We start from the raw sequence: 22116 nt of genomic DNA on the forward strand, positions 1-22116 counted from the left end.
AATCATTACAGAGAAGCAGTGTGGCTTAGTGAGAAGCAGAGTGGCTTAGCGGAAAGAGCACGGGCTCAGGAGTCAGAGCTCATGGGTTCTAACCCTGACTCTGCCACTTGTCATCTGCATGACTTTGGACAAGTCATTTAACTTCTCTGTGCCTCAGTTACCTCCTTTATAAAATGGGGTTGAAGACTGTGAGCCCCACACGGAAGAACCTGATGACCTTTTATCTACCCCAGCACTTAAAATAGTGCTTGGCACAGAGTAAGAGCTTAATAAATTCCATCATTATTATTATTTTTACCCCAGTGCTTAGAACAGTGCTTGGCACCTAGTAAGCACTTAACAATTGCCATTATTGTTATTATTCTCTCCATCTTCCTTCATCTCTGTCTCTATTGGCAAAACAGGGCTAGATATGGTCACAGAACTCCAAACTACCTCAAATGTCAAAGTTAGTTTCCCCTTCTTTTCATGATCTGCTTAATAACCTCCCCAAATCAATAAATCAACAGTAGTCCTCCTGGAGGTTTCGAGATGAAAAGCTAGGGGGCAATTATGAGGAGAAGAAGGAAGAGAAGGCACCTCAATTTTAAAGGAACAACTCCTGTAGGGCTGATATTCCCCACAATTTAAAGGTTGGCATTTCCTTTAAGAGCCAGACACTCCAGGACTTGCCACTTTGGGAAGAACACTACTTCTATTATGCCCCAAGCAGCACCTATGTTGGTAAGTTTTGTTTTGTTTTATGGTATGTGTTAAGCATTGACTATGAGCCAGACACTGTACTAAGTACTAGGGTAGATACAAGCTAATCAGGTGGGACATAGTCCCTGTCCCACATGAGGCTCACAGTCTTAATCCCCCTTTTACAGATGAGGTAACTGAGGTACCGGGTAGTGAATCAATCAGTTGTATTTATTGAGGGCTTACTGTGTGCAGAGCACTGTACTAAGCACTTGGGAGAGTACAACAGATACATCTGCCCACAATGAGTTTACAGCTAGGGCAGGGGATAGACATTCATATAAATGAATTGCAAATAGGTACATATTTGCTGTGGGGCTGAGGTGGGGATGAATAAAGGGAGCAAATCAGGGCAACATAGAAGGGAGTGAGAGAAAAGGAAATGAGGACTCAGGGAAAGTCTCATGGAAGAGATGTGCCTTCTATAAGACTTTGAAGTCCAGGAGAGTACTGTCCGTTGGATATGAAGAGGGAGGCATTCCGGGCCAGAGGCACGATGTGGGTGAGAAGTTGGCAGAGGGATAGGCAAGACTGAGGAAAAGTGAGTAGGTTAGCATTAGCAGATTGAAGTGTTCAGGAGAGTAGCAAGGTGAGGTAGAAGGGGGCAAGGTGATTGAGTGCTTTAATTCTGATGTTAAGGAATTCCTGTTTTATGTGGAGGCAGATGGGCAATGAATGTGTGGGTTGAGTGAGAGAGAAGTAAGGATAACTAAGGCCAAAGTTTTGGGCTTGTGAGACAGGGAGGATGGTGGTGCCATCTACAGTGATGGGAAAATCAGGGCGAAGACAAGGTTTGGGTGGGAAGAAAAGGAGTTCTGTTTGCGACATGTTGAGTTCAAGGTGATGGCAGGGCATCCAAGTAGAGATGTCCTGAAGGCAGGAGGAAATGAGAGACTGCAGGGAGGGAGAGAGATCAGAGCAGATCACCCCTTCTCAAAATTCTCCAGTGACTGCCTATCCACCTCTGTAACAAAAACTTCCCACCATTGGCTTTATAGCACTTCATCACCTTGCCCCCTCTTACTTCAGCTCACTTCTCTCCTACAACTCAGCCCACATACTTCACTCCTCTAGTGCTAACCTTCTCACTGTGCCTCGATCTCGCCTGTCTCATCGCTGACCCCTGGCCCACGTCCTGCCTCTGGCCTGTAACGCGCTCCCTCCTCAAATCTGACAATGACTCTCCCCCTTTTCAAAGCCTTATTGAAAGCACATCTCCTCCAAGAAGCCTTCCCAGGCTAAGCCCCACTTTTCTTCATCTCCCACTCCCTTCTGCATTGCCCTGACTTGGGGAGCATCCTTTGTTTGCTCTTCCCCTCCCTCCCAGCCCCACAGAACTTACATATATATCTGTAATTTAATTTGTATTGATGTCTATGTCCCCCCCTCTAGACTGTGAGATCGCTGTGGGCAGGGTATGTTACTGCTCATTGTTGTAGTGTACTTTCCCAGGTGCTTTGTACAGTGCTCTGCCCACAGTAAGCACTTAATAAATACAACTGAATGAGAGAATGGGACCTAGAACTCAATCTTGGGGGACCCCTACAGTTAGAGGGTGTGAGGCAGAGGAGGAACCTGAAAAAGGGATTGAGAATGAGCTGCCACGGAGTTAGGAGAAGAACCAGAAGAGAACAGTGTCAGTGAAGTCAGTGTTCAGACTTCCAGACCCCTGCTCTATCCACTAAGCCATGCAGTTTCTTAGTTCAAGTTGGTGTGATTTTGAGGGTTGGCTGAGGCCCCCCTCAAACTCAAAGCCCTGGACTCTAGCCCACTTTAGTCCCAGGGTTAATCCTGGTTGCTTCTGTTATATTTTAATGGTTTCCACGTGATTATCATCTGAGACAAACAATGAGCTTCAATTTAATTGAAAATGAAACCTTAGTTCATTGAGTTCATTCTACCTATTAACCTCCAGCTGACGCCTTTAATCACAGTTAGCTTAAGTCATAGTCCATCATCCATTTACTGGTGCTGCAGTCCTTAGTTATAGCTTACGTACTTGTGAAATACCTTGGAAAGCCACTGAGATCAGTAGGGTGCCAATACATTTTTTAAAAAAAATTTTTTTTTACAATATTTGTGAAGGACTTACTTTGTGCCAGGGACTGTATTTAGTGCTGGGGTAGATACAAGACAGTCAAATTGAACATAATCTATATCCTACATGGGGCTCACAGTCTTAATCCCCATTTTACAGATGAGGTAACTGAGCCACAGAGAAGTGAGTTGTGAACAGGACTTGAGATGGGTATGTCAAAGCCAAGCTGCAAATGCATCTCACAGCACTTGAGCTTAGGGAAAGCAAACAGAAAGCAATCATGCTGGAAGACCTTTAGCATCAACCATAGCTGTCCTTTTGGCTCGGCTGCCCAAGTCAACACTAAAATTCCATTTCTCAAAAACTCTCAATGGCTCCCTATTTCCCTCCACATAATAATAATGTTGGTATTTGGGTGGCGCTTACTATGTGCCAAGCACTGTTCTAAGCATTGGGGTAGATACGAGGTAATCAGATTGCCCACTTAAGGCTCACAGTCTTCATCCCCATTTTAAAGGTGAGGTAACTGAAGCACAGAGAAGTTAAGTGACTTGCCCAAGGTCACACAGCTGACAAGCGGTGAAGCTGGAATTAGAACCCATGACCTCTGACTCCCAAGCCCATGCTCTTTCCACTAAGCCACACTACTTCTTCCACAACATACAGACATACACAACATACAGAAGTTTTTTTACTATTGGCTTCGAGTTTTCTAGCAATCCTCTCCTCCTCAGAGGTACCTCTTTCCTTTCATCTGCCCCTCCCATGCTTTATTTACAATGCTTTTGATTTTCCAATATCCAATTCACTGCTTCCATCCTACCCCCTGCCTTTGAATGACTCCTCTTCAAATTCCCCACACTATGACCCTTTCATTCATTGATTAATGTATTTACTCATTTATTTGTTTTCCCATTCTATTGTTCTTACCTATTTACATTTTGCCTTCTACATTCTTTTCTCCGTGAAAGCATTTATTCCCCTGATCCCTTCACCTTAGATTGTAAACTCCTTAGAAGTAGGGACTGTGTGTTTAGCTTTACCTTGCTCTCCCAAATGCCTACTCTAAAGTTTTACAGAAAGCAGGTGCTCAATAAATATTATTGAATGAATGATTTAATGTCTGAGTATCATAAATAATAAGGAACTTAATGGAATCTTGGGCCTGGAATGCATCCAGTCCTTGAAATCATAATACTTGAAAATAATAACAATGCTTTATAATATATAATAATAATATATAATTATATCAATACTTGTAGTATTTGTTCAGTGCTTACTATATGCCAAGCACTGTACTAAGTCCTGGGTAGATACAAAATAATCTGCTGCACACAGTCTCTATCCCACATGGGGCTCACAGTCTAAGGAGTTAGGAGAGATATTTAATCCCCATTTTACAGATGAGGAAACAAGCAAAGAGAAGTGAAGCGATTTACTCAAAAATCACACTTCTGACAAGTGACAGAGCTGGGATTAGTACCCACATCCTCTTACTTCTAAATCCATCCTCTTTCCATTAGGCATACTCTTTCCATTCACAGTCATGCAAAAATGTCATTCAGTCCCCAAAATGTATATCAATCCCATCCCCCTCTTCCTAAATCATTTTCTCTCCATCCTTCCTATTCATGCTTCATTTCTATTGACTCCGGCCAACCTAGTATCTCCTTAAGCATGCTGCCTTGATGTGCTGTGAACTTTGATGTCTCAGAGACAACCCAAATTCAAAAGCACCCATCCCATGTACATAATGACCCTTTTTTCTTGAAGCATGAGCTTACTTTAAGTTTCTCTTAGTCTCACTTTCCAATTCACATTCAGCTTTCTCAGGGCACCTGGACTAATAATTATTTTCAACATAGTTTTTATTGGGTTTCCTAGGTGACTTCTCAGTACGGTCCAGAAACTGAAACACGCCTCTTAGTATTTGGTGTGCTATTACCATCTTCTAGCAAACAAGTCATTATGAGGTTGAGTTAGTGCATGGAGCACACAGGCTCTCCATTACACTGATTTTAATGTTCCAAAGTAACAGTCAAACCACTTCACTAAGAAAACACAGGCCCCGATTTAACTCTTGAACGTGAGCAAGAAAATTTTCTGAGGTGTGTTGGTTAGTTGCAGGATCTGTCTCGATTATTTTTTCCTATGTTTACACCAGGCATCCCTCACTCTTACATTTCAGTTTGGGGCTGCAGCTCTTTAGCTAAACTAGGAGAAGCAAAGCCAGGACTTTAAGTGGAAAAGGAAACCCTTCCTTTGCAGATAATGTCGGAATATTTTAATGGGCAAACACACTGCTTTCCCTTGGCCACTTTAAACCACTCTCCCTCTGTAACAAATGAGATCAATGCAGGGAGGGGGAAAGAACAATGGTAGTCACAAAAGGAACCTCAGAATCGCCTGGAAATTTCTGCCCCCTTGAATTCTCCCAGAGGTCAGGCTCTTTGGGGATAAAGAATTGGGTAACACTATGCAGTTGGACAAACAATTAGGCACATCACCAGACCTTGAGGTTTCTCCCTAGGGAACACAGTGGGAAGTACCTTCTCTAGCCAGTAGCACAGCTCAGAGCGGCTAATTGTTGCATTAAACAGAGGCTGAGACACAAATGACATGAAAGCTGTTTGTTTTTCCTTAAATAAAAGTCCATTTCCTCTTATAAATATTCAGTGAATCTCTCCAAACCCAATTAAAGTTAAAATACAGTACAAACAACATTACTGAATGGCAACATTGAAAATTTCTCTTTAATTAACAAAGCATGACAAACCATTTGTGACAAAGCTACTACCCTGGAAAAATGAAGAACATGAAACTTTGAATGGTTTCATCCTGCTTGAGCTCAGCAACTAAACAAATAAGAAGACAATCCAACTAAAGCAACTGCCTGAAACTAACCATTCTTGACAAATTGGATCTAACACTTGTCACAAGATTTTGTTTGTGTGTGTGTGTGTGTGTTTGTGCCTAAATCCCTGAGACACCATAACCTCTAATCTCAATGCCCCTTTAAAGGTTCACACTGGAATTCTGAGATTTATCTTTGGAAGTACGCCTTTCCCTGTAGAAAGTGGAATAAAATAGAGAAGACCCTGGAAATGCTGTTTAACCTACACAAATTAAAAGGCTTAGATCAGGACTACCAAACTTAAAATCAGAGCCCATTAGAGTTTCACATGTGGTACTACCAGAATGATCGCAGATGGAAGTGGGGCGTTCTGGGAGAGGTGTCCACAGCATCGCTATGGGTCAGAGATGACTCGACAGCATAAGACAAGATCACAAACATCCTTCCTCTCGGTACGGTACATGATTACCCAGCAACATGCAGTGTGTACTTCATTATCATCAGCATGTCCATTTATTAAATGCTAATGTCAGACAGAGTCCTGGGGAATTACTAGGAAGTAAAGGAAACAAGGTCCTGGCTCTCCTGGGCAGGGATGGATTAAAAATGCCAGATTACAGTTGAAGAGTGAAGGGGCTGACGGAAAGAATTCAGATATATGGAGAATTCAGCAGTTTGAAACCACATCATTTTAAAACTCAATACAGCATTTCAAATTAGGAATAATAGGTTATAATCACTCCATCCAGATGGGGACCATATCTTTTTATCTCTATTTCACTCAGTTCCTTACTACTGTGCTCAACTCTCAGGTGCTCAAAACTACTGTTGTTACTGATTGGACTGTTCAAAAAAAAATTGATGGTTGCAAGATGTAGGTCACTGCTGCTTGGACGGTAATGAGTGGGGAGGGGGAGAGTCTGGAGTAGGTTTACTTCCAATTCTGCTGCCTAATGAATGCAGAACCAGGAGTTTACTATGATGAAATAACTGCTCTGGTATGCTAATTGGTACTGCCCAACCTAATAGCTTTGTGTACTTCCTTTCAAATGGAATCATCCATAAACCATCACAGACATTTTTTCCCCATATTATTTGTTAAGTGTTTACTATACGCCAAGTACTGTACTAAGCACTGGGGTAGATAAAAAGATACTCAGGTTGGATACAACTCCCACAGGGAGCTGATAATCTAAGTAGGAGGGAGTAGGATTTAATCTCCATTTTACAGACATGGAAACTGGGGCCCAGAGAAGTTGAGTGACTTGACCAAAGGTCACACAGCAAATAGGTGGTGGACCCGGGATTAGATCCCAGGTCCTCTAACTCCCAGGCCTGTGCTCTCTCCAATAGGCCAAGCAATCAAATCAATCAATTGTATTTATTGAGCGCTTGCTGTGTACAGAGCAGTGTACTAAGCACTTGGGAGAGTAGGCCACACTGCTTCCTAATTAAAAACAACTATTCTATATATATTCAACAATTTCCCTTGGAAACCCATTTCAACCCCAAGATAAAGTAACAAATTAGCTGGGTTATCTGTTCCCCCCAAAATCATCTGGGGCCCAGTTATCCAGAGAATTTCATCTAACTAGTATTTTGATGTGGAATATCAAATAATTTTGTCATTTAGACCTGATCTTATTGTCTGGAAATTCTTCCCTGTGCTTTTTTAAATAACTCTCCTCTTGCATCTTCCTAATAACAATAATAATAATAATAATAATGGCAATAATATGTGGTATTTGTTAAACCCTTATTGTGTACCAAGTACAAGATTACCATGTCGGACACAGTTCCTGTCCTGTATGGAGTTCACAGTACAATAGGGAGGAAGATCATCCAATTCATTCCCATTTTACAGATGAGGAAGCTGAAGAAGAGAGATGTGACATGTCCCAGATCACACAGCAAGCATGTGGCAGAGTCAAGGATTAAAATCCAGAACCTGATTTCTACGCCCATACTCTTTCCACTAAGCCATGCTATTATTCATCAGAGACGGACAGCTGGTCAACCAAGACCTGAGATATACTGGTTCGAAGATTCCCTTACCTGGATTAGAGACTGGAAACCACTGGTAGAACTCATTCCTGTAGGGAACTGTGTCAAACTCGCTGCACTGCATCTGCCGAAAGGAAGGCGTCTCCTTGAGGCATGGGAGGATATTACACAGGCGATAGCGCTTTCTTTCCCCCGTGCAGTATTTTCCTCCAAACTTAGGCCTGCCAAGGGAACACAGAGGTTTCTCACTTGGGATTCCTTTCAAAGGTTAGTGATTGCAAAAAACCATGAATGAAATAAATGGCTCTTAAGGTCAGAAATTGTATAGGATGTAGTCAAGGGAGTCTCATCAGGAGTGATCTAGATGGACTATGAATTACAGGAAATGGGTGTGGATCAATCAATAGTATTAATTGAGCACTTACTGTGTACAGAGCTCTGTACTAAATGCAGGAAGTAGGCACTCTCAGGACTCACACAATGATTTCTTTGGCTTAGGAGGTTGTGTCCATATGTAACTAACTGAAACTAAACATGTCCAGAATTGACCTCCTAATCTTTCCACCAAAATACTGTCCTTCTCATGCCTTTCCCTTCCCTGTGGATAATACCACTAATCTCCCTTCCTCAAAAGCCCGTAAACTTGTTGTTGTCCTCGACTCACCTCTATGATTCCACCAACATATAATAATAATAATAATGCTGGTATTTGTTTAGTGCTTACTATGTGCCCAGCACTGTTCTAAGCACTGAGGTAGATACAAGGTAATCACATTGCCCCACATGAGGCTCACAGTCTTCATCCCCATTTGACAGATGAGGAAACTGTGGCACGGAGAAGCTAAGTGACTGGCCCAAAGTCACACAGCTGACAAGTGTGGGAGTTGGGATTAGAACCCTTGACCTCTGACTCCCAAGCCCGGGCTCTTTCCATTAAGCCATGCTACTTCTATCTGTCACCAAATCCTCTTGGTTCTACCTTGACAACACAGCTAAAAATCCATCCCTTTCTTTTTCCATCCAAACTGCTACCACTCTGAAGGACTTATCCTCTCCCACCTCAACTACTGCATCTGCCTCCTTGCTGACCTCCCGGCCTCTCTTTCTCCCCACTCCAGTCCATACTTCACTCTGCTGTATAGATCATTTTTCAATGCAAAGGTACAGTCTTACTGCACCACTCCTCAAGAACCCCATCCACCTTCAAATCAAACAGAAACTCCTTACCATTTGCTTTAAAGCACTCAATCAGCTCACCCCATCCTACCTCACCTTAATGACCTAGGACAGCCCAGCCCAAACACTCTGTTCCCCCAGTTCCAGATTACCCACTGTACCCCGATCTCATCTATCTTGCCATCAAACCCTATCCCTCATCCTCACCCTAGCCTGGAACATCCACATATTTAAACATTTTTAAGGTCACTTCTTCTCCAAGAGGCCTTCCCTGATTAAGCCTTCTTTAGCCTGGCTCGCTCTCCCTTCTTCATCATCTAGGCACTTGGATCTGTGACTTCTGGGCAACTGATAGTCTTCCCACGCCCAGCTCCGCATATCTATAAATTGCATATTAGAAATTATTTATATTGATGTCTGTTTCCCCCTCTAGAGACTGTAAGCTCATTGTGAAAAGGAAATGTGTCTGCTAATTCTGTTGTATTGTGCTTCCCCAAGCACTTAGTACAGTGCTCCGCATAAAGTAAACGCTCAATAAATAACATTGATAGATAAATCTAGAAGACAGAGCTCAGCTCCGAGGAAGAGCAAGCTCACCCTACACCCTCCTCCAAAAGGCTTTTCCTAAGCATTTCCCCCTCCCACCCTCTCCTCTGCATCACCTATGCACTCAGATCTGTCTCTTTAGGCACATTATATTCACACCACCCTAAGACCCACAGCACTTCGGTACATATCCTTACACTCTTCCATTTCACCTACCTTTAATTTTGTTTTTATTTTATTTTAGATTGTAAACTCCCTTATGGATGAGGATGGAGTACACCAGCAATTGCATTGTACTTTCCCAAGTAATTAGTACAGTGCTCTTACCACAGTAAGTGCTCAATAAATACCACTGAGTGGAGCGGAGCTGAGAAGAGAAAGGTTTTCCACTTACTCTGGATTGTTGCATAGTCTCTCAGAACTCTGGGCACCTGCCCCACAGGTCCGAGAGCAGTGGGACCAGGGAGACCAGGCCCCCCATCCACCGTGGATGCTGTCTGGTTTCTTTCCCACTGTAATGCACTCGCCAGCCATGCACCACTGAAGAAGCAAGAAACATAGGGGTCACAGAGCCACCAACATCACAGCAACCATTTCCACAATTAAAATAGCAATAACAATAGTGGGATGTATTAAGCACTCATTATGTGCTAAGTGCTGGGGTAACTACAAGAACCCAGTCCCTGGCCCACTTAGGACTCAATCTGGCCAGAATTGTTCAGTTACTTATCCAACATAACACAGCAGCCAATTATTGGGGCCGGGACCAGGGTCTGATTCCCCTAATTCCCTAGCCAAGTTTTTTTTCCACTAATCCATGCTGCAACCAAGTCATAATAATAATGGTCACATTTGTTAAGTGCTTACGTACTCAAGTAACTACAAGACAAATTGGTCCTGACACTCAATCACTCTGGCCTGCACAGTCCCTGTCCCTCACTGTACTCACAGTCTAAGTAGAAGGAGGGCAGGTTTTGAATCCCCATTTTACAGCCAAAGAAACTGAGGAACATGAAGCGACTTGTCCAAGATAACACAAGAGGCCAGTATCAGAGTTAGGATTAGAACTCAGGTCCTCTGACTCCCAGGCTTGTGCTCTTTGCAAAGTCCGTTCACAGGCAACAACCAGAGAAAAATCCCCAGCAAATGGTTGAAATCCAGTACCATGCTTGGTCTAGATGGCTTCTAATCAAGTCAAACTGAGAAACATAAGGCAAGCTAAGGAAAGGTCTTTCCCTTCGGAGTTTTGGTCTTCGAAGCTGGGAGCAATCAACCCATTGAGGAGGGTGAAGAAAGGGAAAAAGCAGAATGACTTAGTGGAAACAGGCTGGGAGTCAGAGGACCTGGGTTCTGCTTCTTGCCTACAGCATGATCTTGGGTGAGTCAGTTAACTTCAGAGCCCTACAATTTTTGCCTTTGTAAAATGGGGATTTAATAATAATGTTGGTATTTGTTGAGCGATTACTATGTGCAGAGCACTGTTCTAAGCACTGGGGTAGATACAGGGTAATCAGGTTGTCCCACGTGAGGCTCACAGTTAATCCTCATTTTACAGTTGAGGTAACTGAGGCACAGAGAAGTTAAGTGACTTGCCCAAAGTCACATAGCTGACAAGTGGTGGATCCGGCATTCGAACCCATGACCTTTGACTCCCAAGCCCGGGCTCTTTCCACTGAGCCATGCTGCTTTCAGTACCTGATTTAGTACCAGATTTAGTACCTGTTCTCCCTTCTACTTAGACTGTAAGGCCTGTGTCTGACCTAATTAACTAATATCTATAGCAGTGCTTAGAAAAGGAGCTTGACGCACAGGAAGAGCCTAAATGCCATAATAAGAAAGGAAAGAGAACTTTGCTACAAGAATTGATAAAACTTCTCGGTTACCTTTCATTTATGGTTTGAGGTTTGCCTACTTTTCTCTCTTTTTCTCATGTCCCCTACTGCCTTAGTCATGACTTCGGTGGCACTGATTTTGCCATCCTATCTTCAAATGCCCCAAATGAAAGGGAAATCTTGATTCTTCTGTTAAAGCTAAAAACAAACTATGAATTCTCTTCAGGTATATGCTTTGCTAGGAATGGATTCAAACTGAAGGTTCATTTAAAGCTGTCTTTTATTTCAGCTAATGTTGCAGGGTTTTCTGAGCAGGAATTAGTCACAGTAATAGCAGTACTTATTGAGCACCAACTGGGTGCAATCCAGTCAATGGTATTTATTGGGCACTTACTATGTGCAGAACACTGTACTAAGTGCTTAGGAGAATACGATATAACAGAATTAGCAGACGTTCTCTGTACATAATGAGCTAACAGTCTAGAGGGATACAAGTTAATCAGGTTGGACATTATCCATGTCCCACATGGGGTTCACAGTCTCAATCCCCATTTTACAGATGAGGTAACTGTCGCAAAGAGACATTAAATGACTTGTCCAAAGTCACATGGAAGACAAATGTTAGGCCCAGGTTGAGAACCTGGGTCCTTTTGACTCTCAGGCCCAAGTTCTATCCACTAGACCTTCCTGCTTCTCTATGCCTTGCACTAAGCACAAAACAAAGAAGTGATACGTTACTTGCCCACGAGGAACTGACATCTCCAACTAGGGAGAAAACCCATTGCACTGATGGGTCATCAACCAATTAATGGCATTTACTGAACGCTTACTGCACACAGTGCTTGGGAGAGTATAATACAACTGAGTTGGTAGGCACAATGCCTGACCACAAGGTGCTTACAGTCTGAAGGGGGAGACAGACATTAAAATAAATTTTGGTTTTTTACATAAGTACGGTGGGGCTGAGGGTAGGATGGATAGCAAGTGCTCAAAGGGTACAGATCTAAGTGTGTAAGTGACACAAAAAGGAGAGCTCACTATAGGCAGGGAACATGTCTACTAGCTCTGTTATATTGTACTCTCCCAAGCATTTAGTGTGGTGTTCTACACACAAGTGCTCACTAAATATGACTGATTGATTGACAGAGCAGGAATAGAGGAAATGAGGGCTTAATCGGGAAGGCCTCTTGCAGCAGATGCAATTACTGCCAAAAACAATTTTGAGCACTGACAGATCATTGGTCAAGGACCCTTAATAGCATTATCCTCTGTACATACTCACAGACAAGGCTGCCGCTGATTTTGTGATCGATATGTACAGTTCTGTCTAGAAGTTGAGGGATGACTACCATCTCAACAAGTTACTAATGATAAAGCTGGATGCTGGTTTGTTGTTTTTCCTCAGTCTCATTGGTTACAAGATACTACTGTGGGAAAATGGCAAGCCCACATCAGATGGCTGCCCAGCAGGATTGACCCAACAAGGACCAGCTTGCTGCTGTTTCTTCTCACATTTGATAGCTCCACATGCATGGGAAAATGAATTGATAATGACAAAGGCTACTTCACTTCACTGCTACATTTGACCCTCTGGTGGTATTTGTTAAGCGCTTAGTAAGTGCCAAGCACTGTACTAAACATTTTGGGGATACAGTTCTAATCCTGGCTTCATCCCTTGTCGGCTGTATGGTCTTGGGCAAGACATTTCATTTCTCTGTGCCTCAGTTAACTGATCTGTAAAATGGGGATTAAGACTGTGAGCCCCAAGCGGGACAGGAACTGTGAACAACCTGATTAGTTTGAATCCACCCCAGCATTTAGTTCAGTGCCTGGCACTCCTTAAGTGCTTAACAAATACCACAATTATTATATTATTATTGTGTGGTAGGGATCATTGGTCACACACTGGTCTCATCTACTACACTAACACTCACACTCGTGCAGAAAAACATTAGTGTCAAGTGTCATCTTCAAACCTGGATACATTTATATATAAAATCTCTGAGTATTCTCAGCTTTTACCCTCTAGCCTGTCTTAAACCTGCTTTCACATCCCCAGGATTGAGGCCCACCTGAGAGGTCTTGATTAGATTTTGCTCCAGGATGGGGCCCACATTACAGGAGCCGGGGACGGAGGTGGAGCGTCATTTATTCTGATCTTCCTCCTCAATGGCTCCCCTTTATGACCCCAACACCGAATCGGTCTTCCTCATATTGGGCTACTTTTAGCAGTGTGTCTCTTGGCATCTGGTTAGGGCCAGGACTGGAAGGAACAGAAAGTATATCCATAGGGCCCAGTCCTACATCATCCAGGGGGTTACTAGTAGACTGGCCCAGACTGGAGAGGCTAGATTGGACTGCGGCCAGGGTTGGCCAACCGCTCTAGCACAGGACTCTGGGGGAACTGGAGAATATTGGCAAAGTCTCTCCTCCTTCTACATAGATTCACAAAAACAGGCGGGTCAAAGGAGAATCCCCAGGGCCTGTGGGGAATTCCCAGCCATATGTCAAGTCTCTGTGGGTCACCTCTTGGCAAGAATCAGCCCATGTGATCCAGCCTACTCCCCTGATCTGTTGGCCGGCTTTGAGGGTTGCTGAGACTGCTCTGACAGTGGGATTGATCTAGACCTGCAGGGAACCTGCTCAAGCCTCAGTCATATTTATTGAGCACTTACCGTGTGCAGAGCACTGTACTAAGCTCTTGGGAAAATACAATACAATAATAAACGGTGACATTTCCTGACCACAATGGACTCAAAGTTTAGAGTGGGGGAGATGGACATCAATATAAATAAGTAAAATTACAGATATGTACATAAGCGGTTTGGGGCTTGGAGAGAGGAACAGCAAAGGGATAAATAAAATTACAGATATGTACATAAGTGCTTTGGGGAAGGGCTGCCCCACGGGGGGAGCCCTCCTCCAATGTGGAGATGCACTCAGGATTCTGGGACTCCCAATCAATCAATCCTTATTTATTAAGCACTCACTGTGGGAGGTTGGGAGAGTACAATATAAGAGAGTTGGTAGACACATTCCATGCCCACAACAAGCTGATAGGCTAAAGGGTTTCCAATTGCTTAGGACACTAAAGCTCCTCTTGGGCAGGGAACATATCTACCAACTCTGATATATTGCTCTCTCCCAAGCGCTTAGTACACACAGTACATGCTCTGCACACAGTAAGCACTCAATAAATATGACTACTTGAGTGGATCAGGATGGAAATTGGATCCTCAGGAATATGCCCAGAATCATTCCATATCCCAGGAGATTCTCCAGAAAACAGTCCCCTATCCTGGAGTGGTCCTCCAAGGTCATCCGATTTGAACCTCAGGAGCACTTTGGAGGGCCTAGAAATTCTGGTGTCACCTCAAGGTTTAGGGTGGCAGCTAGCAGGGCCACTCTTAGAGTGGCTAAGAGAAGCAATATGGCTTAGTGGATAGAGCAGGGGCCTGGGAGTCAGAAAGACCTGGATTCTAATCCTAGCTCTACTAGTCTGCTGTATGGCCTTGGGCAAGTCACAACTTCTCTGTACCTCAGTTACCTCATCTGTAAAATAGGGATTAAGACTATGAGCCCCATTTGGGATATGGATTGCTTCTGACTTGATTTGCTTGCATCTAATCTAGTACTTAGTATAGTGTATAGCACATGCTAAGTGCTTAATAAATACCATAAAACAAAACAAAAACCCTAAATAAAAAACAGAAAAAACCCTCCATGGTTCTCATTTCACTGGGTAAAATACCAACTGTCCTGTGGAGGGGATTGGGGAAAAAGGATCCTGGGAGCAGATTTTGGGAAGTCATCCCTTTGCAACAAGCTCTCTCAAATATCCAGCTGGCCTAGGGTGAAGAGACTCTTTCACCTAACATCGCAGACAGAAGTCATGGAAAGGTCCCCAAACTGAGCTCAGAGGGAGAAAGAAGCTGCTGGGTTGAATCAGGCATCACTGGAAAGGAAAGATTATTGGCTGGTCTTCTTCCATCATTAATTAATGAGAATGAGAAATGCAAGAGAATCTTTACTATAAAGCAAGCTCCAGAAGACTTCAACAGAGCAGCGATGACAGAAGCTTCACAAAACCATTTAATTAAAGAGGGAAAGAAAACCAGCGCTGGCTGACTGTCATTTCACACAGTGGAAGCCCACAATCAGTGGAGGAAACAAAAACAATTTACTCTGGGAACTTTGCCTGCATTACCTTGCATTCGTTAGTAAATTGTCCCAACATTTCAATCATGGTGGGCTGCCTTTCCTAGCATCCCTTCTCCCTTTACTCCCCCTCACCCCTCCGTCTTCCCCACCTGCACGTCCACCATAGCCCAGAGTCACCTTCTTTTCTCCACATCGTGTTCCATCAGCAGCAGCATCCAATTTAGAGCGGCAATAACCTTTCACCGAGCACCAGAGGGTCTGACATACATTCTGGAAGGAATTGAAAGACAACCTGTCAGACTTAAGAAAGGCATAGCTCCAACATACTCTGGAGTAAGAAAATGGGAGTTCCAAAGAAGTAGTTTGCGCATGTATTTTGGACAATGTGTGGATTCAGTATATAACATATTAATTTTGGAATAGGAGTCCAGGTTTATAGACTCCAGTTCCTACTGCTCCCTCTTCATCTAAGGCAAGCAGTGCCTCTCTACCTCAGTTTTTCCATTGGTAGGTGTGGGATTATTTTGCTTCTAGCTTCAGCTCTGCCATCAGTTTGTCATGGGACCTCTGGTAAGTTACTTAAGGCTCTTTAGCCTTCAGTTAGATTACCTGCAAAATGGGGATAATGACACTTCTCCCGACTTCACAAGGATGTTGCGTGGATCAAATGAGATCATGGATTTGAAAGTGCTTTAGAAAAATAAAAGTGCTTTACAAACCCAAGTTCTCATCCCGCAACCGCATTACTCTTAATATTATTTAAAAATGATTTTCTAGACTGTAAGCTCCTCTAAAGTGTAAGCTCCTGGTGGGTAGGGAGCATGTCCCATGCTTCTGTTCTATCTGCCAAGCATTCAGTACGGTGCCTTGCTCTTGTTAAGTACTCAAATGTCATTACCACCACTACTCTGACTGTTGGCTACCATTAAAATCTTGGTTGGCTTAAATTAAATGCAACAAGTGAATTATTAAACTCATGTTGAAAGCTTTGTTTCAAGTTCAATGTCACATTTCAACATAGTAAAAGCAACTGACAATTGAAGTCAAATTATGCCAAGCTATGTCTTCATTTATTTGCAAACCTCTAGGAAAGTAATGTCAACACTAAAGAAGATTGCCTAGAATCAGCTATCTATACCATTCCCTTGAGACCATTAGAATTTCATTTTTTATGGTATATGTTAAGTGCTAACTATGTGCCACACACTGAACTAAGATGATCGGGATGGACACAGTCTCTATCCCAAATGGGGCTCACAGCCTTAATCTCCATTTTCTGGAAGAGGTAACGGGCACAGAGGAGTTAAGTGACTTGTCCAAGTCACACAGCAGACAAGTGGTGGAGCCGGGATCAGAACACGGGTCCTCTGATCCCAGGCCCATGCTCTTTCCACTAGGCCATGCTGATTCTCATTTGCTTCATTATTTTGAATTAGCTGTCCTCCTACTCTCTTTCCTCCCACCCCACTGGTCTCTTTTTCTATTACATGAAGTATGGATTCATATTTTGACTAATTGAGTCTTCTGCTCTGGTAAAGGTCACTGCTCTTCCACTGGATTTTGGCCCACTATGTTCTCACCTATTCTAATGATAATAATAATAATAATAATAATGATAATGCTATTTGTTAAGCACTTAATATGTGTCAAGCACTGTTCTAAGCACTGAGGTAGATACAACTTAATCAGGTTGGACACAGTCCCTGTCCCACATGCGGCTGACAGTCAATCTCCATTTTACAGATGAGGTAACTCAGGCCCAGAGAAGTTAAGTGACTTCCCCAAGGTCACAGAGCAGACAAGTGGTGGCACAGAGATTACGTGTGGAGTATGTTCTGATCTCCTCCCAGGTCTGGCCTCACTGCCTCCCTCCTTTGCTATAGCAGAATCAGAGCATGATCACTGGGCCACTAAGCCCTTTGTGAGCAGCTTTCCTAGTGGCTTCTTCATTTGATGGATATCATACCTTGTCTCCTAAGAGCCCATAGCTCTTAGAGAGCTATGGGATTGTCCTAGGTACAGTAGGCAGCCCAGCAAAGGCAAGGATAAACAACATATATTCAGGCTGAGAAAATATGAATGAGGAGAATACTGATTTACCCCTCCCAAGTCGAGACAGCTCCTCCTTGCAACTTGGCTGGAATATCCCTACCAAACTGCACCACCTCCATATCCCAAACCCTGTATCCAGATTCCTCCTGCTAAAATGGAATTTAAGAAAAACACTTGGGTTCCCAAAGGAAAACTGAGACACAAAGGATTATTTCCTTTCCACACCTAGTATGAAGGCTGGACACTATTAAAACCGACATTTGAAATCATAATCACCCCGCCTCAGCAGCTTACTGCTCTAATGGAAGTTGAAAAGAAGTAAGGGACATTTTAGCTATTGTTTATTATTAGTCATAGTACATTTATTCTCCCAGAGTCCAAAGGACGTCTTACAGCCCCCTAATGGGCCTTTGAAATTCCCACAATCCTTTAGGCAGGGAAATCATTTCCCTCCATAGGCAGGGCCCGGCTCCATCTTCCCACCTCTTGTTCTTTCGCTGAACTGCGTATTTGGAGGAGACCCAGCAGAGTAAACACCAACCGAGGACTTAAAAATGGAAAGACACTTACGTCAACTTCCTGACAGAAGGAAGCATTAGGGCCATACTGAAGTTGGCACTGGTGGTGAATGTCATAGATCACTCCGGGAGCAATGACCTTGGACTTCAGACCTTTCTTTTTGGGGATGTCATCCAGACAGAAGCCCCCTCCACGGCTGAAAACAAACATGAAAGATAAATGAACAACTTGCATTCCTCCCTTCCCATTTCCCAATCTGCAAAAACATCCCAACCACCACTTTCGGGGTTCTCCCATCATTACTACTTTACTCAGTCATTAACCGGGTCCAATAAGGGCAGGAACAGATGGCATGGGCAATCCTTTCTGAACACTGAATCGGATCTGGCCTGGCAGCTTCCATGAAATAAAATTAATTACTACCTGGAGCTAGAATCTCTTCTGGGAGTCAGGTATGCACAGTTTCACTGCTCCATTCAAAGACTGAGAATAAAGGGAGGGTTCAGAGATTTTTAAAAAGAGGATGCAGGGGGCTGTGGTGCTAGTCAGAAACTGGATGTGTAAAGAGCCAGAGCATAAAGGTAAGCAAGGAGGGAGGAAGCATTAGAGGGGCCCTAATCACACCAACTCAAATCACACTTGCCTTGACTCTAGGGTTTTTGTCAACCCCCATAACTCAAATCATTGTGGTCGAGAAGGTCTCAGCTGGCATATAAGAGAATCTTCTTCCCTGCCTCTTTTTTTGTCTCATGTTTAGCTGGGAAAAAGATTCCTTGGGGCAAATATAGTCTCATTTAGTCATTTTGTTCTCAAAGTGGTTTCCAAAGGAGGAAAAATGAAAAATGGCAAAAAAACAAAAGTGTCTACTTGGGCTGGAAGGAGTTAATTAAACCCTTTCCAAGCCACAGGCCAATTGCTTGGAGCCACCATTCATGGCTAGAGAAGCAGCGTGGCTGAGTGGAAAGAGCCCGGGCTAGGGAGTCAGAGGTTGTGGGTTCTAATCCCGGCTCCACCACTTGTCTGCTGTGTGACCTTGGGCAAGTCACTTCACTTCTCTGTGCCTCAGTTACCTCACCTGTAAAAACGGGCATTAAAAAATGTGAGCTCCATGTGGGACGATCTGAATACCCTGTATCTCCCCCAGCGCTTAAAACAGTGCTCGGCACACAGTAAGCGCTTAACGAATACCATCATCACGATCATCATGGCCATTTCTGATATGATGGATTAAGTCATGTAACTCTGGGCTACAATAGAAGCTTCATTCACTTACTCTAGGAAGCGAGTGATGTATTCCTTACTGCATTTGGACCAGGTCAAGGGAGTAGGATCATACTGGATTTGTCTGGACATGATATATGGGTGTTTTCCAACAGGCTCACAGTCATTTTCTCTTCCATCATGCTGGATGCCAAAACTAGGAAAAATAAACATTGCAAAATTAAAAGCTAAACTATTAGGTGGTCACAGGCAACACTTTCTCCAAAAGAGCACTGAAAATTTAAGTAGATTCAGGATCGAAGCAGCAGTTGGTTTCCTTCATCTGCAGGAATCTCAGTGTGAAGTCAGTCTAGACTTTACTTTCCTGCCTACTCTGATGGAACCAGGAGAGCAAACTAGGGCTTCCATTTCCCCATCATGGCAGCTTTCAGGCAAAATAAGATGCATAAGACAGCCTCCTTTCTTTGTTCCTAATTTTAGTTCCAGTATATTGCCTGGTGTTCGTACTTGAATTAATAATTTAAGTCATCCTCTTGGAAATTAGCTGGAACCTTAGAGCATTATCCTCAATATTCTCCTAAGTGGAATGACAGGCAGTGTTCATAACACAAAAATAAGATAATGGCATTTGTTAAACACTTACTATGTGACAAGCACTTTTTGAAGCACGGGGGTAGATACAGGATAATTGGGTTGGCACAGTCCATGTACCACATGGAGCTCCCAGTCTTAATGTCCTTACAGATGAGGTAACTGGGACCCAGAGAAGTGAAGTGACTTGTGTGGCTCAGTGGAAAGAGCTCGGGCTTGGGAGTTAGAGGTCTTAGGTTCGAATCGCAGCTCTGCCACTTAGCTGTGTGACTGTGGGCAAGTCACTTCACTTCTGTGTGCCTCAGTTGCCTCATCTGTAAAATAGGGATTAACTGTGAGCCTCACGTGGGACAACCTGATTACCCTGTATCTCCCCCAGCGCTTAGAACAGTGCTCTGCACATAGTAAGCACTTAACAAATACCAACACTATTATTATTATTATAAAAGCAGACAAGTGGTAGAGCTGGGATTAGAACCATGACCTTCTGATTCATTATGTACTGAATGCATGATATGCACAAATGGGAATGAAAAGACGGATGCTTGGCCACCGTACCCTGACACACTGTCCACACTTCACAATAGATTTTTAATGCAGAAGAACACAAGAGGCAGCATGGCTTAGTGGGTAGAGCATGGGCCAGGGAGTCAGAAGGATGTGGTTCTAATCGCAACTCTGTCACATGTCTTCTGGATGACCTGGAGCAAATCACTAGACTTCTCTGTGCCTCTGTTACCTCATCCCACGATTACTGCCTGGTCTGTCCAAGGCAGTAGTTTCCCAGCACCACTGCCTAGAGAAAACAGGGCTGAAGACTGCTGCCTGGGGCCTCTCTCCATGTTACTTGAGCTGGCCAACATAGCAACAACTTCATTGCTCAAATGAGAAAGGACTCCACTTGTGAGGCTACATTAACATTAAACCAAGTATAGGTGTCAAATGCAAACACTTTTTCCACTAACTCTTTCCTTTTAAAAGCCAGGTGCACTTTATCATGTCATAAATGCAAGACCTTCACTTATTTAGTTTCTCTACAGATGAGTTTCCCTGAGTTACAAGTCTGGGTCACAGCTAGAAATCTTGCTCCTTGGTCTTTGCTATTCTGCTCTCCATTCCAAAGGGAGTTATTCTATTGATTGTTAGAAATTCTGTGGAGAACAGGTAAACAGCAGGGAGAATGTGAGGAGCAAATGGAAAGAAAGGATATGGGCTGTACTCTGTGGCTTTATTGAAAAGCAAGCAGTCATGGTTGGCTAGCCTGAACAAGTAATTTATTAACTTCTAAATTAAACTATATGCATGTAAAGCCCATCAAACTTTGGGCTGCTCTCTGCTGCAACACTTCTTGTTTAACTTTAGTAGTAGTAATAGTAATAATAATAATATTTAAAATGCTAGGGTAGATACAGATCAATCAGGATGGACATAGTACCTAAATAGGAGGGAGTTGGATTTAATCCCCATTTCACAGATGTGGACACTGAGGCATAGAGAAGTTAAGTGATCTGCCCAAAGTGACAGAGCAAACAAGTGGCAGAACCAAAATTAGAATCCAAGCAATGTGACCTAATGGAAAGAGCATGGGCCTGGGAGTCAGTGGCCCTGTGTTCTAATCCTGCCTCTGCCAAATGCTTGCTCTGTGATCTTGAGCAAGACACTTAACTTCTCTGTGCCTCAGTTTCCTCAACTGTAAAATGGAGATTAAATCTCTCTCCCTCCTACTTAAACTATGAGCCCAATTATGTCCAACCCGATAAACATATATCTACTCCAGTTCTTGGAACACCGCTCGACAAAGAGTAAGTGCTTAACAAATACCGTAAAAAAGTCCTCCCAGGTCTGTGCTCTTTCCACTAGAAACTTATAGGCACATTTAGTTTTGACTATGAAGGAGGCTGCTGCAGAAGATGATGGGAAGGGATTGGTTTCCCAGATTAATTACCTGTGTCCGATTTCATGGGCAATGGTGAATGCTAGAGGAAGCCCAGAATCTTCATTGATATTGCAACTCCGGTGAGGTTGGCATATGCCAGAGAGATGAGACAGACCCAAAGTTTCACAGGGACGATTCATTCCAGAGCAAATATCCTTTCTGAGAAAAGAGAACAGGAAAGTCTTCTCATTGAAGAACACCTTTGGAAAATTCCATCCATCATTAATATTTTACCATGTGCTTGTGTACAGATCACTATTCTAAGTGCTTTCAAGAGTACAATCAAAACAGAAGACACAGTCTCTGCCTTCAGAGAGTTTACAATCTAGTAGGAAGGAAGTTAAACTCACATGAAAACCCCTTTAGAAATGTACTTTAAGAATAGACAATTTTGTATATAGTCTATTGTCCCTCACAATCAAAGAGGGCACTCCAGAGAGTGTGT

At 43.2% G+C, this 22116-nt stretch overlaps 1 protein-coding gene across 1 annotated transcript in view; it reads right to left on the reverse strand.

Annotated features, from left to right (window-relative positions):
- ADAMTS12 (ADAM metallopeptidase with thrombospondin type 1 motif 12) overlaps positions 1–22116 on the reverse strand; it is a 318713-nt gene that overhangs the window by 104420 nt on the left and 192177 nt on the right. The window contains exons 7-12 of the mRNA XM_029058942.2: positions 21681–21830; positions 19197–19340; positions 17975–18119; positions 15530–15622; positions 9754–9899; positions 7689–7858 (exon numbers count right to left, since the gene is read on the reverse strand). Of these exons, the coding sequence (XP_028914775.1) occupies positions 7689–7858; positions 9754–9899; positions 15530–15622; positions 17975–18119; positions 19197–19340; positions 21681–21830 (848 nt within the window). The remainder of the gene's footprint in view (positions 1–7688; positions 7859–9753; positions 9900–15529; positions 15623–17974; positions 18120–19196; positions 19341–21680; positions 21831–22116) is intronic.

Source organism: Ornithorhynchus anatinus, chromosome 3 (genome assembly GCF_004115215.2).
Source record: "Ornithorhynchus anatinus isolate Pmale09 chromosome 3, mOrnAna1.pri.v4, whole genome shotgun sequence".
NCBI classification, from domain to species: domain Eukaryota; kingdom Metazoa; phylum Chordata; class Mammalia; order Monotremata; family Ornithorhynchidae; genus Ornithorhynchus; species Ornithorhynchus anatinus.